General features: G+C 44.0%; 1 protein-coding gene across 3 annotated transcripts in view; it reads left to right on the top strand.

Moving 5' to 3' along the window:
• Positions 1-7,825: 7,825 nt before the first annotated feature.
• Positions 7,826-13,124, top strand: part of INPP4B (inositol polyphosphate-4-phosphatase type II B) — a 1,055,719-nt gene continuing 1,050,420 nt past the window's right edge. Inside the window, exon 1 of one of the 3 annotated variants that reach the window (XM_063920401.1) lies at positions 7,826-8,315. In XM_063920401.1, coding sequence (XP_063776471.1) covers positions 8,225-8,315 — 91 coding nt within the window. In that variant the 5' untranslated portion in view covers positions 7,826-8,224. The remainder of the gene's footprint in view (positions 8,316-13,124) is intronic. The other 2 variants (XM_063920400.1, XM_063920402.1) reach the window with 2 other exon arrangements.

The following is a 13,124-nucleotide window of genomic DNA, read 5'->3' as shown; positions in this document are numbered from 1 at the left end:
TCGACATTATCAGCCCATATATATTTTTTGCGTGCCTACGGAGCGCACTGCCCCTATCTTGCATAGGGGGGGTGGTCACCAACGCCATTTCTTGCACACAGCGCTAAAATGCCTAGTTATGGCACTGCGAAGGGGTAAAACAGTGTCTTCCTTATATCAGAAGGTGTTGTTACAGTATGGTATATAGGGATGCCTCTAGCGAAGACGTATATTCCACTGATATATTATAATAAAGTCATGCGCATGCATATTCAAGTGTCATAAGTACTCTAAAATCTAAATTATTGCACTGTGCATATATATATTGGACTATACTCCCCGAAGGAATGAGCAGCGGTGCACGTATTCATAAACCCACTGTCACCACAGGCGCCCACATCTGCAGCTCATGACTTCCTATTAGTGACACAGTCAATATAAAGGACGTACTTTTAACCCAAAAGGGCTGAATAGTGTCACCTCCTATATTCTGGAATGGGCTATTATAGCATGATATGTAATATGTGTCTGAACTTAGGAAGGGAAGAATAAGGACCATCCATGCCCATTTATATATCATCCTATTAGTGTTTGAGTCATCATTTTGTGCATACATATTGGGTTATACCCCCGAAGGGGACTTAAAATTGGTGCACGTATTATTAACTGACTGTTACTATTGGCAACCATACCGACAGCTTATGAAAAAATAGCAGCATTGTCAATATAAGAGAAATCTGTAACACAAAAGGGGTTGAATGTATGTAATACAGAATTCAGAATGCACTGCTACAGTATGATATATAGGGATGCCTTTAGCTACTATATACAGGGACGGATCTAGACTTTTCTTTTAGGGGGGGCGGTTTATTTATTCCTGACTCCTCCCCTACACTCATTACTCCTCCCACTTCCCATACCAACTGTCCATTAATGCTCTGAAGAGCATGCACATGTGCTTCTTATGTAGCACACACAACCGGGCACATGTAACTACTAACACACCGATGGGCGGCACACACTGCCCAAGGTGGGTGTAACGGCATGTGATGATGGTAGATGGAGCTAGGGGCCCCAGGGACACGGAGGATGGGGAGGGATGTCAGTGCAGCCACACACCGTCACCTGGCAGCAGCCCCCACCTCATGTAAGTGGGCGTGGCTATGACTGTTAGGGGGGGCGTTCACCCCGTTCGCCCCCCCCTGGATCCGGCCCTGACTATATATAATTTATATGAAATGCAGGTTGTAAGACATCACAGCTACTAATAATAGTAGTCAGTGTAATCTAATTGCAACACCTGCAGTCATATTGGCAGAAGTAAGTGATAGGCACAATTTGGATACATTTTGAATGGTTACAAATTTACAAGGGCGGAAACTAGCATCTCCCTAGAAGAGATACAATTTAACTGAATGGACGCACAGTTACAATAAATTAATAGAACATAGATATAGAATTTACCCTAATGGTACTGGCCTGCTAACAAATAAGGCACAAACAAATGTAACATTCCATAGGAACCAATATAATAAGTGACATGTGGACACAACTCTTTTGAATATCATACTTGATTTATTAAATAATTAATGCAGTGATGCTCAGTGTGCAGCACATATACTTTTTAATCACAATTTCTAACTTTTTTCACTATTTCTGTTTTTAATATTTCGCTAAAGTTCTTAACAAGATAAATTAATCAAAGTTAAATTTTATTATTATTGACTAGTAGTGCACCACGCTAGGGCAATTTCATTTTCCTTCTTTCTTTTGATATCCCATACTTACATACTCCTAGTTCTGGAGCACGCACATTGCAAAATTGTGCAAAATATATATATATATATATATATATGTATAGATATGCAGAGGTGACGTTCTTCTAGAGAGGGATATTAATCCATCCACTCTCAATATGGAAAGAACAGGCGGCACTTCAAGGACTTGATGAAAAGTAAGTATATTGTGCAAAAAGGTCAAATCAGTGGCATATCTGCGCCAACGTTTCAGCGCCACGCAGGGCGCTTTTCTCAAGGCTGTATGCAAGTGACACAAAACAAACATAAACAGTGTGAAATCATACCTTTTATCTGTTAGTGAAGAAAGAAGACCGCATCTCGGAGCTGCGGGAGCTGGCGTCCGGTGGGGTTTCCGGTGGGTGTGCCCGTTGCGTTGCCAGGAAATGACGTCACTGGTAGCTAGGCAACCCCGGGCGTCCCGGCCGCCGCTGTCAACCCGCTGTTCCTGCAATGGAACCCTGTAATGTCCGTGTGGACCACTAGGTCCTTGATACTCCTCCCCCTTGTGAAGCACATTAGTGGACGTTTATCCGCTAGGCAATGTAGCTGTTTCTCTGTTAAAATAATAGGCCACAGCGCTCTCATTGCCCTTGGTAGTACCGTGCTCGTCGTGTTGTGTTTGCTCACAAATGGAATAACGGGTTTGTGAACTTTATCTTTAGTGGTCATCAGGTCACTCCTCGACATACCCAGCACTTCTTCTTTTTGTTGCCCCAGCATTTTGGGGTCGTACCCTCTAGCCACAAACTTCTGGACCATAGAATTTAAGGTAGGTTCTACTGTGGTACGGTCGCTGATGAGTCTACTGGCCCTGATCATCTGGGAGCGGGGCAGCCCCATTTTCAGTGACTTGGGGTGATGGCTGTTAGCCCTTAAAAAAGTATTTTTATCTGTGTGCTTGGTGTACAGTCCCGTTGAAATACAGCCGTCCTTCACGGTTACTTTCACATCCAGGTAATTTACCGTTGTGTCACTGAAAAGGAAGGTGTATTTGATTGGGGAACTGCTGGAATTACTATCATCCAGTATTTTCTTAAGCACTTCTTCGGCCCCCGTCCATATTATGAAGAGGTCGTCTATGAATCTCGTGTACATAAGAATGCACGATGCAACTGCTGGGTCCCTGAAGAAAACCTGATCTTCTTCTTTGAACATAAAGATGTTCGCTACTGATGGGGAGACGTTGCTCCCCATCGCACACCCGGTCTTCTGGCGATAAAATCGACCATTGAATAAAAAGTAGTTTCTCTCCAGGGTTAGCTCCAGCAGTGTCATAAATAGATCAAGGTCCAGGGACTCCATCTTCTCCTTTATCAGGAATTCCCGGACTGCCTGTAGGCCCTCCCTGTGCGGTATGCTTGTGTACAAGCTGCACACGTTGATTACACACAGTAGGGAGCCCTTGAGAACCTCTGTGACGGTATCCAGTTTCCTGATAAAACTGGAGGTATCTTTAATGAACCTGTTGTGTGACCACTAATGGCTGCAAAATCCTGTCTAGGAATACTGAAATGGGCTGGAAAATGGAATTTCTTGCCGAGATAATGTGGCGGCCCGGGGGTGACTCCTGATTTTTGTAAATTTTGGGGACCATGAAGAATACCGGCACCACTGGATGCTCTTGCTTGAGTGCCGTGCATAATTTTGAAGAAATTAGTCCATTAGTGTGGGCCTCATTAAGGATTGTATCTATTTCAACTTTGAATCTGGCGGTCGGATCCGAAAAGGGCCACAACTTGAGTGATTTGAGGCAGATGGCCATTGATCACATTCCGATGAATAAAAGAGGAGGGGACAGGAATGGCCTGCTCCTGAAGTTAGAAGCTAAATTGATTTTTCAGTTAGGAACTATTAGTCCCAATGGCCTCAATGAGATCATGCCCTGGAACGTATTCTTATGAAGGACTGCAGGTTGCTATAGCGATTAGCACCATAACATTATGGACCCTTTTGAAATAATGCCAAGGACTTTTTATTTTAATGCAGATTGTTGTGCCACGCTTAACCTTAAAAGTATAAGTGGGTCTTAAAACACGGGAGAGGCCGCTGCCGACACTATTCCACTACCATTGGCACGTTGTTAACAATACACCTCACCCAACACTTGACATTCCAGCTCACTTTGTTGTAAAGCCAGCTGATAAGACACCTCCTCACCTCACACCACTTCACCCACTTAGGAGCCATTATGATCATCCACATTCCAACGCATTCCATCACAGCCCCACACCAGTCACTGTTTCAAACACTTTCAGTAATTCATAATAAACCGCTCACGTATCACCCCATTTCACAACACTTTTCATTCCATCACTTAGACTCATATTCACATACATATTCATGTCACCAGCGTGCCCCTCCCGATCAGACTGCTATGACCTATTCTCAGCTCATAATGTTTTCACTAATTGTTTCTACTTTGCTTACATTGTGTCTCTATCTCTGGTGGTAAGGGCTCTGTAATCTCCATCACTCTTTGTTTACATTCTAGCGCACGCTGACTCGAGACCGGGCATTCCAGTTGTCATGACTACCCAATGCCGCGTCATCAGTGCCGCGTCATCAGTGCCGCGTCAGCAGAGCGCCAGTTCCGGGTCCAGGGGACATGACTGCTGGCGGCGCTACACACATGGCGGGCTTCTTTTAGGTATATAGGTAAGTTTTGTTTGTCTTGTTTCATCTCTGTTCACCTTGACAAAGGGGCGTGCCAGCCCCAAAACGTTGGCTTGGAGTGTTAATTTGTAATACACGCTTTTCACCATAAAGACTCTGAGTGTTCCAGATTTTCTTCAAATTGGTAATATATATATATATATATATATATACACACACACACACATAAATATATATATATATATATACTGTGTGTATGTATATATATATATATATATATATATGTGTGTGTATGTATATATATATATATATATTTATACTAGCTATAGTACCTGGCGTTGCCCGGGATTTTAAGAATGTCAGTTTACCAAAATAATTTGAAATATTAAACACACAGTATAAATGACATTATAGATAGCTGAATACCCATGCTTCGCAAGGGGATGAGGATGGTAAATTAGAATGATAGTTGTTCGTTAATTTACGTTGGTTGGAGATCTAGTATGTAGGCATATCTTTCTTTCCTTGACGCACTTTGTGTACTGGGTGGACCCCTTTTTATCCCCCAAGGGACCCTGCTCTTCCCACTATACCTTTCAAAAAATTTTAGTTGCCTCTGCCGTGTTTTAATACACTCGTATGTAAAATCTCACAATCTTCGCTTGTAAACTGTGGATTTGTATAGAAAGACAGAAGGTCAGAAGTACAAATGTTCGCTGTTATATATTAGATAAGTACCTAGATAAATCCTCCTCCTCCAAACACTCCACAGTTTCTTATATAGCACAGCACATTATGTATCTCCTGATATACTCTGTGCTGCTGGGGGACCGTGCTACTTCCACTATATAACGCTCAGTGTGTGGGTTTGTGCTACCTCCATTCCCCTCCTCACATCATGTCACTGGCCCTGTCACATGCAGCCCTGTCATCACTGACATATCATGCATGTCCTGATATAGTCTGTGCTGCTGGTCCACCCCTAGGGGTGCTAGTGGTGTGTTACCCCCACAGTGTTTGTTCCCAGCTTGTAAGTCATATGTGTACCAAGTTTGTTGTAAATTGGTTAGCCATTCGGGAGTTATGCTGTCTCCTGAAATACTCTGTGTGACGCTGCCCCACACCTAGGTGTGCTAGGGATGTCTAACCCCTACAGAGTTTGTTCCAAGATTTTAAGTCAGATGTGTACCAAGTGTGGTGTAAATTGCTCCAGGCCTTCCATAGTTTTGCTGTATCCTGAAATACTCTGTGCTGCTGTCCCACCCCTAGGGGTGCTAGGTGTGTCTAACCCCCGCAGAGTTTGTTCCAAGATTTTAAGTCAGATGTGTACCAAGTTTGGTGTAAATTGCTGCAGGCCTTCCACAGTTTTGCTGTCTGCTGACATACTCTGTGCTGCTGTCCCTCCCCTAGGGGTGCTAGGGGTGTCTGACCCCCACAGTGTTTGTTTCCAGAGTGTAAGTCATATGTGTACCAAGTTTGTAGTAAATTGATGCAGGCATTCCAGTGTAATGCTGTCTGCTGAAATACTCAGTGCTGCTGCCTCACCCCTAGGGGTGCTAGGGGTGTCTTCCTCCCACAGTGTTTGTTGCCAGATTGTAAGGCATATGTGTACCAATTTTTGAGTATATTGCTCCAGCAATTCCAGAGTTATGCGGTCTCCTGATATACGCTGTGCTGCTGTCTGCCCCCCTTGGGGTGCTAGGGATTTCAAATTGTTTTAGTTGCGCCCGCCGTGTTTTAATACGCTTGTATGTAAAATTTCACGATCTGTAAACTGTGGATTTGTATAGAAAGACAGAAGGACAAATTTTCATTTTATATATATATATATATATATATATATATATATATCTGAATCAAGCCCGGGCCATGAATCAAGCCCGGCCATATTAATAGCATTGTAGGCCCTGGACAAAGCAATGCACTGGGGCACCTACACACCCATTCAAGGGACCAATATAAAAAAAATCAGAACATGTCCGTCCTGCAGTCCCATGCCATCTGTCCACATGCTTATTTACTGTAATGCTAAGTTTTATCTCCCTGTACTGTCCCTTGTACGGCGCTGCGAAACACTTGTGGCGCCCTAGAAATAAAATTTAATAATAATAATAATAATAATAATAATAATAATGCTTCCATATAGTGAATGGCTGTCAGCACTCTAATTGGTGGATAGCTCCAGCCATCTACCAATCAGCATGATGATAGCCATTTACTGTCTGGCTGTAAACTGGGAGGCAGATAGAGAATTGTTGGGCAGATGTATTAACCTGGAGAAGGCATAAGGAAGTGATAAACCAGTGATATGTGCAAGGTGACAAACACATCAGCCAATCAGCTCTAATATGTAAATTAACAGTTGGGAGCTGATTGGCTGGTGCATTATCACCTTGCACATATCACTGGTTTATCACTTCCTTATGCCTTCTCCAGGTTAATACATCTGCCCCACTGTCTCCACGCACTGATTGAGTGACCAACACCCACCCCAGCTCAAAGGCCCCTATAATTGTGGGGCCCTAGCCAGCTGCCCAGCGTGCCTATACATTAAGATAGCCATGTACCAGGCCCTTGGTGAGTAAAGAGGCAAAACTGTTTTGAAGATTTCAATCATATCTATACAGAATTAAGCTGTGGAACAAATATTTATATAAAATGCAGTCAGCTATTGTCTACAATTATGCATACATATATGCATTCATGTTCCTACGTACACTGTTTTACAATGCATTGAAATCTAATAGGAAATTGTCTCCCTGAAATGAACAGGGAATTTACATAGACTGACCTTATTATAAATCGCAGAGCATTGTAAAATACAATTTAATGTCTATCTGAGAGAATGACAAAGGAAAATATGGGATGGGGGAGATTTCCATGCCAGGGGCTGGATACTTTGCATTTCAATAGTGATTCCTTTAAGGGGCAGCTGGTAGCTGTCACCTGTTTTATTTGTGTCTTAATGAATATAGGTCTGTTTCAAGTCTTTTAAATATGGCTCATTAACTTTGACAGACTGATTATCTCCCCTGCAAGTGACATGAGAAGAATCATGTATTTGCTATCATTTTCTAGCTTTCTGCGCTGCTTTGGATTTTTTTCCCCCCAGAAGGTCAATCATGAAACAATCCAGACTTGTACCAGGTATAATAGCAGCAGACACCCTGGATAGTGATGAGGTCTGCAGCTCCCCTGTTTAACCTATTGCCTCCTGCCAGAAGTCCTGTGTCATGCTAAGTGATGAGCTGCGTCGTGACAGGGATATATGGGGGAGCTTAGCAGTGAGGACGGGGCTAGTAGATGAGATGACGGACGCAATCACTTCTGTGCATTCCTCTGCTCCCTTGGTCAGACTTCTGCTGCAGCTAATTGTACTGAATTCTTGGTAAAGTTTGCAGCAGCCTTGGTACAGAGGAGCTGCAGCATCTATAGCAGGGAAGGATTTCGCAGCTCAGTTTGATCATTCCGCCACCTAGTTTTGCAATGCATTAATTGCTCTGTACAGCTCGGACTTTGCAGTACAGTAAAAGGAGAAGCAACAGGGGACTCATCATTCCGGAGAGGTCCTCCTGACAGGGAAGATAGATGTATAATGGTCTGTAATAAGCAGAGCATCACTTCAGCTGCTCCCTGCTACTACCTGCCCATTCCCTGTCTCAGAGCTGGCTGAAGGTGTGCTCTGAGTCCTGCCTGCAGAATCGCACGGGGGAGGAAGGGCTGTTCCGCCAAGTCACAGGGAAGGTAGACGGCGAGTGTTGCCCAGTGGCAGACGGACAGGAGAACTCCGAGGGTCTGCACAGGAGAACTGCGCCGCTGAGAGCTCTCTGATCATGGAGATAAAGGAGGAAGCTTCTGATGCAGCCCAGGATCTTATTGCTACGGCTAAAGGAGAGGAGAAGTCTGTTGTGTCAGGATGTGCAAGTAAGTGCAACAGCTCCATTGCATTGCCATGCTGTTATCCCTGCCTGCTATGTACTGTATGTATCAACACTCATCGGATCTGTAACCCTTCCAGCAGCTGGTTGGCAGCGCAGTCCCTGAGCAGGGACATGTCTGGTTAAAGTGACACCGCCGAATGATAGGTGCATGATCTTTGGAAAGGAAATAAACACCAAATGCGTACCCTAATGTATACTTCAATGCTCATCAAATGATTATTTTAATTAGAGAGTGTGTGTGTGTGTGTGTGTGTGTGTGTGTGTGTGTGTGTGTGTGTGTGTGTGTGTGTGTGGTATACACTCACAGTCTCTCTCTCACACACACACACACACACACACACACACACACACACACACACACACTCTCACTCTCACTCTCACACACACAGACGCACACTAAAATCTGTTTCACCTGGTTCTCCCTGATCTGATCCCATTTTCCCACATCTTTCCCAGTACACAGCAGGGCCGGATCTAGGGGGGGGCGAAGGGGGCGACCGCCCCCCCTAACACAGTCATAGCCACGCCCACTTTTGAGCAGAAGAGAGCTCTCCGGGGAGAGCCTGAGGCAGAATGATGTGCTGCAGCTTATACCACAGCAGCACAGAGGAGCCAGGAGAGCAAGGGTTACAGAGCATTTGCCCCTCAATTGCTGGTGTGTGGGTACTAGGACTAATAAATACAATTACCCCACAGCACAGTCACATGTACATAGAACAATCACAAAGCTCTATCTCAGTCTCACTCAAAAAGTTCAGTCAGAATTGAGAGAGGAGGAGTTAGGATTGCAGATGGGTGGAGTTGGGACTGTAGAGGGAGGAGTCAAGATTAAACAGTAAACCGCCCCCCCTAAAGAAAAGTCTAGATCCGTCCCTGGTACACAGCTGGATTAAGTTATTGATGATAAATATGATTTTTTGAAATCCCTACAGGTTAGTTCAGTCGGGAAAATTGATGCAGACCAATGTGTCTCTAGTGAAATGTTTCATGCACTTATAAACTTCTCTTTTATATTAGTTGAAGCATAGTATAGGTAGTGTTTAGCTCTTCTGCCCATGTTTGTGCATGCAAACTTTAGCATGTAGTTCTTATTAAGACTTTTTTTTCAGCCAATTTGTATTTATAAAATGTTCTGGATGGTTATGGCATTTTTAATTAGAATAATACCACCCTTATAGTACCATGATTGAAAATAAACCACATCCAAATAATGTTATTTATTTTAAAGTGTAATATTTTTTTTGGAAGTTTTGCATAGTTCTTGGTAGAATTAATAGCTACACTTCCACTGATTTTACAGGGAGCTGTCTCCTAATATGTGGACTAGCAGAGTAATCCAATGTATCTTTACATTACTTTAGCCCATGCCAGAAGTTCAACATACTGCAGTGTACATGATCTAGAGCTGATGCTATGTTTTCTATACCTCATTTGTCACAGTTCTAAGTAAAGTTGATTTCTGTAAACTTCTGTAATCTAATTAGTAATGTAACCCTCTCATTACTAATTTGCAGGCCCATTGTGTTTCAGCCCCCAAGCCAGTGGTGACAGCACTTATTTCATAGAATTTGGCATCCCTTAAATGATTCGGCTTGAAGGATGTTTGTTACTAACAGTTTATTTCCTTCTAACATATGTGTGACTAAATGACGATAATTATTTTTTTCCAACGCTCTGACTATATCTTTGCTTTGCACATTTTGTTTTAATTCGGTCTTAGTTCCATTTTATCCAGTGTCCATAGCAACACACTTTGGCAGCAAGAGACAGACATCAAGCTAGAGGGTCCAAACACTTTTGGATCCAACAGTACTGTATATCACACACAACTTGTCTGGAGGTTGTGTTTGGTTTGTATTGGGAATCCAATAGCTATGCTGTGGGGTATTTTGCAGCTCCTTTTAGGAACATTTAGCTCTCTAACGTGAATTTGCAAAGAGATGATTTCATTTAAATTCTGCATATGTTGCCAGGTGTTGTATGTACCAGATTTGACTAAAGTATAATTTATCAGGGTTTTTTTTCCCCTTTTTTATAGCACAAAAATACACAAACATGTTATACAACAAGGTGAGCTAAAGTAAGACATTCTTTTACATTACCTGTTAAACACAGATGAGGCTAACTATGTTGATCTCTGAATTTATGGTTCAATGTGCAAAGTAAATTTCTCTCAGCAACTCTGACCAAAAAACAAGTCAATCTATAACTAGAGAAGCCAACCTCATTAGTGTCATCTATGTAATTGCTATCTCTAAAGTGAAAATGGTGCTATTATCATTAAGGCACTTGTCAAATGATTAAAGCCCCAAACACACTAGGTGATATTTTAAAAGCGATCGCTCATTTTCACTTTTCTGAGCGATATAGATTAGAATATTGCTAACAGGGCCGGTTCCGGGGCTTCTTGCGCCCCGGGCGTCATTAGTGGCTTCCTACAGGGGGCGTGGTCAGTTACGCCCCCTGTACTGTAGTAGGATGTGTGGTGCGCGATGACGTCATCACGCACCGCACAGCAAAGGTCCCATCCACGAAGGAAAACTAGACGCTAAGCGTCTAGTTCCCTTCGTGGAGAGGACCTTTGCTGTGCGGTGCGCGATGACGTCATCGCGCACCGCACAGCAAAGGTCCCCTCCACGAAGGAAAACTAGACGCTAAGCGTCTAGTTCCCTTCGTGGAGAGGACCTTTGCTGTGCGGTGCGCGATGACGTCAACGCGCACCGCACATCATTACAGTTAAGGTCCTCTACAGGAAGGGAAAGTAGATGCGTAGCGTCTAGTTTCCCTTCACAGGACAGTGGGACAGCGGGCAGCAGCAGCGGGGGGCACCACAGCAGCAGCGGATCTTGCCATGGTGCGGCGCCCTCCGGAAGGCGGCGCCCCTTGCAAAAGTCCTTCTTGCCTGTGGCAAGATCCGCTACTGATTGCTAAGTATGTATGCACTATAGGGGTCATTCAGAGTTGATCGCTAGCTGCTTTCATTCGCTGCACAGCGATCAGGAAAAAAAAGGCACTTCTGCGCATGCGTATGTGGCGCAATGCGCATGCGCGTTGTACTATTACAATGAACAATGTAGTAACACGCAAGGTCTAGCGTAGCTTTTCAGTCGCACTGCTGGCCGCAGAGTGATTGACAGGAAGAGGGCATTTCTGGGTGTCAACTGAATGTTTTCGGGGAGTGTTCAGAAAAACGCAGGCGTGGCAGGAAAAATGCAGGCGTGCCAGGAAAAACGCAGGCGTGCCAGGAAAAACGCAGGGCGTGTTTGTGATGTCAAAACAGGAACTGAACAGTTTGAAGAGATCACAAGCGCTGAGTAGGTCTGAAGCTACTCTGAAACTGCACAAAATTATTTTGTAGCCGCTCTGCGATCCTTTCATTCGCATTTCTGCTAAGCTAAAATAAACTCCCAGTGGGAGGCGGCATAGCGTTTGCATGGCTGCTAAAAACTGCTAGCGAGCGAACAACTCGGAATGACCACCTATATCATTAACGATACGCACTCCCGAGGGACATTAACGAGGTCCTCTGACGTCTGTACATGCAACTCAATTTTGTCTATGTCATTGATGACTGCATGTTTGGGGCAGTGGCAGGGTGATGTCACTGAAAGACATCTTTAGCAATATCTTTTAGTGTGTATGAAGTATATTGTGTGTCCAGGAGCTCCAGGGAATTCAAGAGAAATTGTTAGTCAATATCGCTCATTTTCCTCTTCTGAGCGATATTGACTAAAATATCACACACTGTGTATGCCGCTAATAACAGCCGATGTGCTTTTCCGGGGGCCATTAACGACTCCATCTGTCAGCCTTACATGCAGGTCAATTTTGGCTATATGTACAGGCAGGCTGCGGCAGGACGTCACTGAGTGATATCGTTTGCTGGATCACTCAGTGTATACTCACAACTTCTGGCGATCCAGGAGGGAAGGGAACACACTGTGTGATATCACTTATCGGGGGTCATTCAGACCTTGGAGCATATCGCACAGTGTGCACCCACCTAAAGATCTCTTGTCTTTTGCATGTCATCTAGTGTGTATGCGGCTTTTGTGGACCAAACTTTAAAACAGTATCAGGTGATGATTATTAAAAACTGTCATTTTTACAGATGTATGTACTGTAAGTGACTTATTTTTTTTCGTTGAATGTTTTTTAAATCTCTTTCTCTTTATGGCCCATGTTACAGGCTGTGTTGGAAAAATCACAGTTAGGAGCTGATTGGCTGGTACTTTATCACTGTGCAATTTATCACTCTCCAAGGCTTGATAAATCTGGGCCATTAATGAGTTTTAGCATTCACTCTATAGTTGTGTCAATCAGAAAATAGAATTATAATTGTTAGATTGTTTTCACTTAAATATAGGGAAGTGTCTTGATGGTGGAGTATTAGATGTTAGTAGTAAAACTTTAGAAGTAATTCGGTAATTATCTTCCTCCTGGATTATTGGGGTGATTCAGATCTGATCGTAGATGTGCTAAATTCAGCACAGGGCTAGTCCGACCTGCATGACAGGCCCTGCCTCCCCCCCCCCCCCTTCCCCGCACGGGTGCAAAAGCATTGCACGGCGGCGATACTTTTGCACCTGCCGAGTAATTCCCTGCCTGCCCACCCTAGCTGCGCTTGCAGGCAGCTACCCTTCACGTCCCGGGTTGCAGTGGCTACATGTGACATCACGCAGCCGCCACGGCCTGCCCCGAATGCCGTTGGCAAGCCTCCTCCTGACCAGCAACCGTCTCTGCCTGTCAATCAGGCAGAGGCGATCGCAGCCCTGAGATGCTTTTAGCGTCT

The sequence above is a fragment of the Pseudophryne corroboree genome, chromosome 1, assembly GCF_028390025.1.
Source record: "Pseudophryne corroboree isolate aPseCor3 chromosome 1, aPseCor3.hap2, whole genome shotgun sequence".
NCBI lineage: Eukaryota > Metazoa > Chordata > Amphibia > Anura > Myobatrachidae > Pseudophryne > Pseudophryne corroboree.
This window is presented reverse-complemented; position numbering and strand designations above follow the sequence as displayed.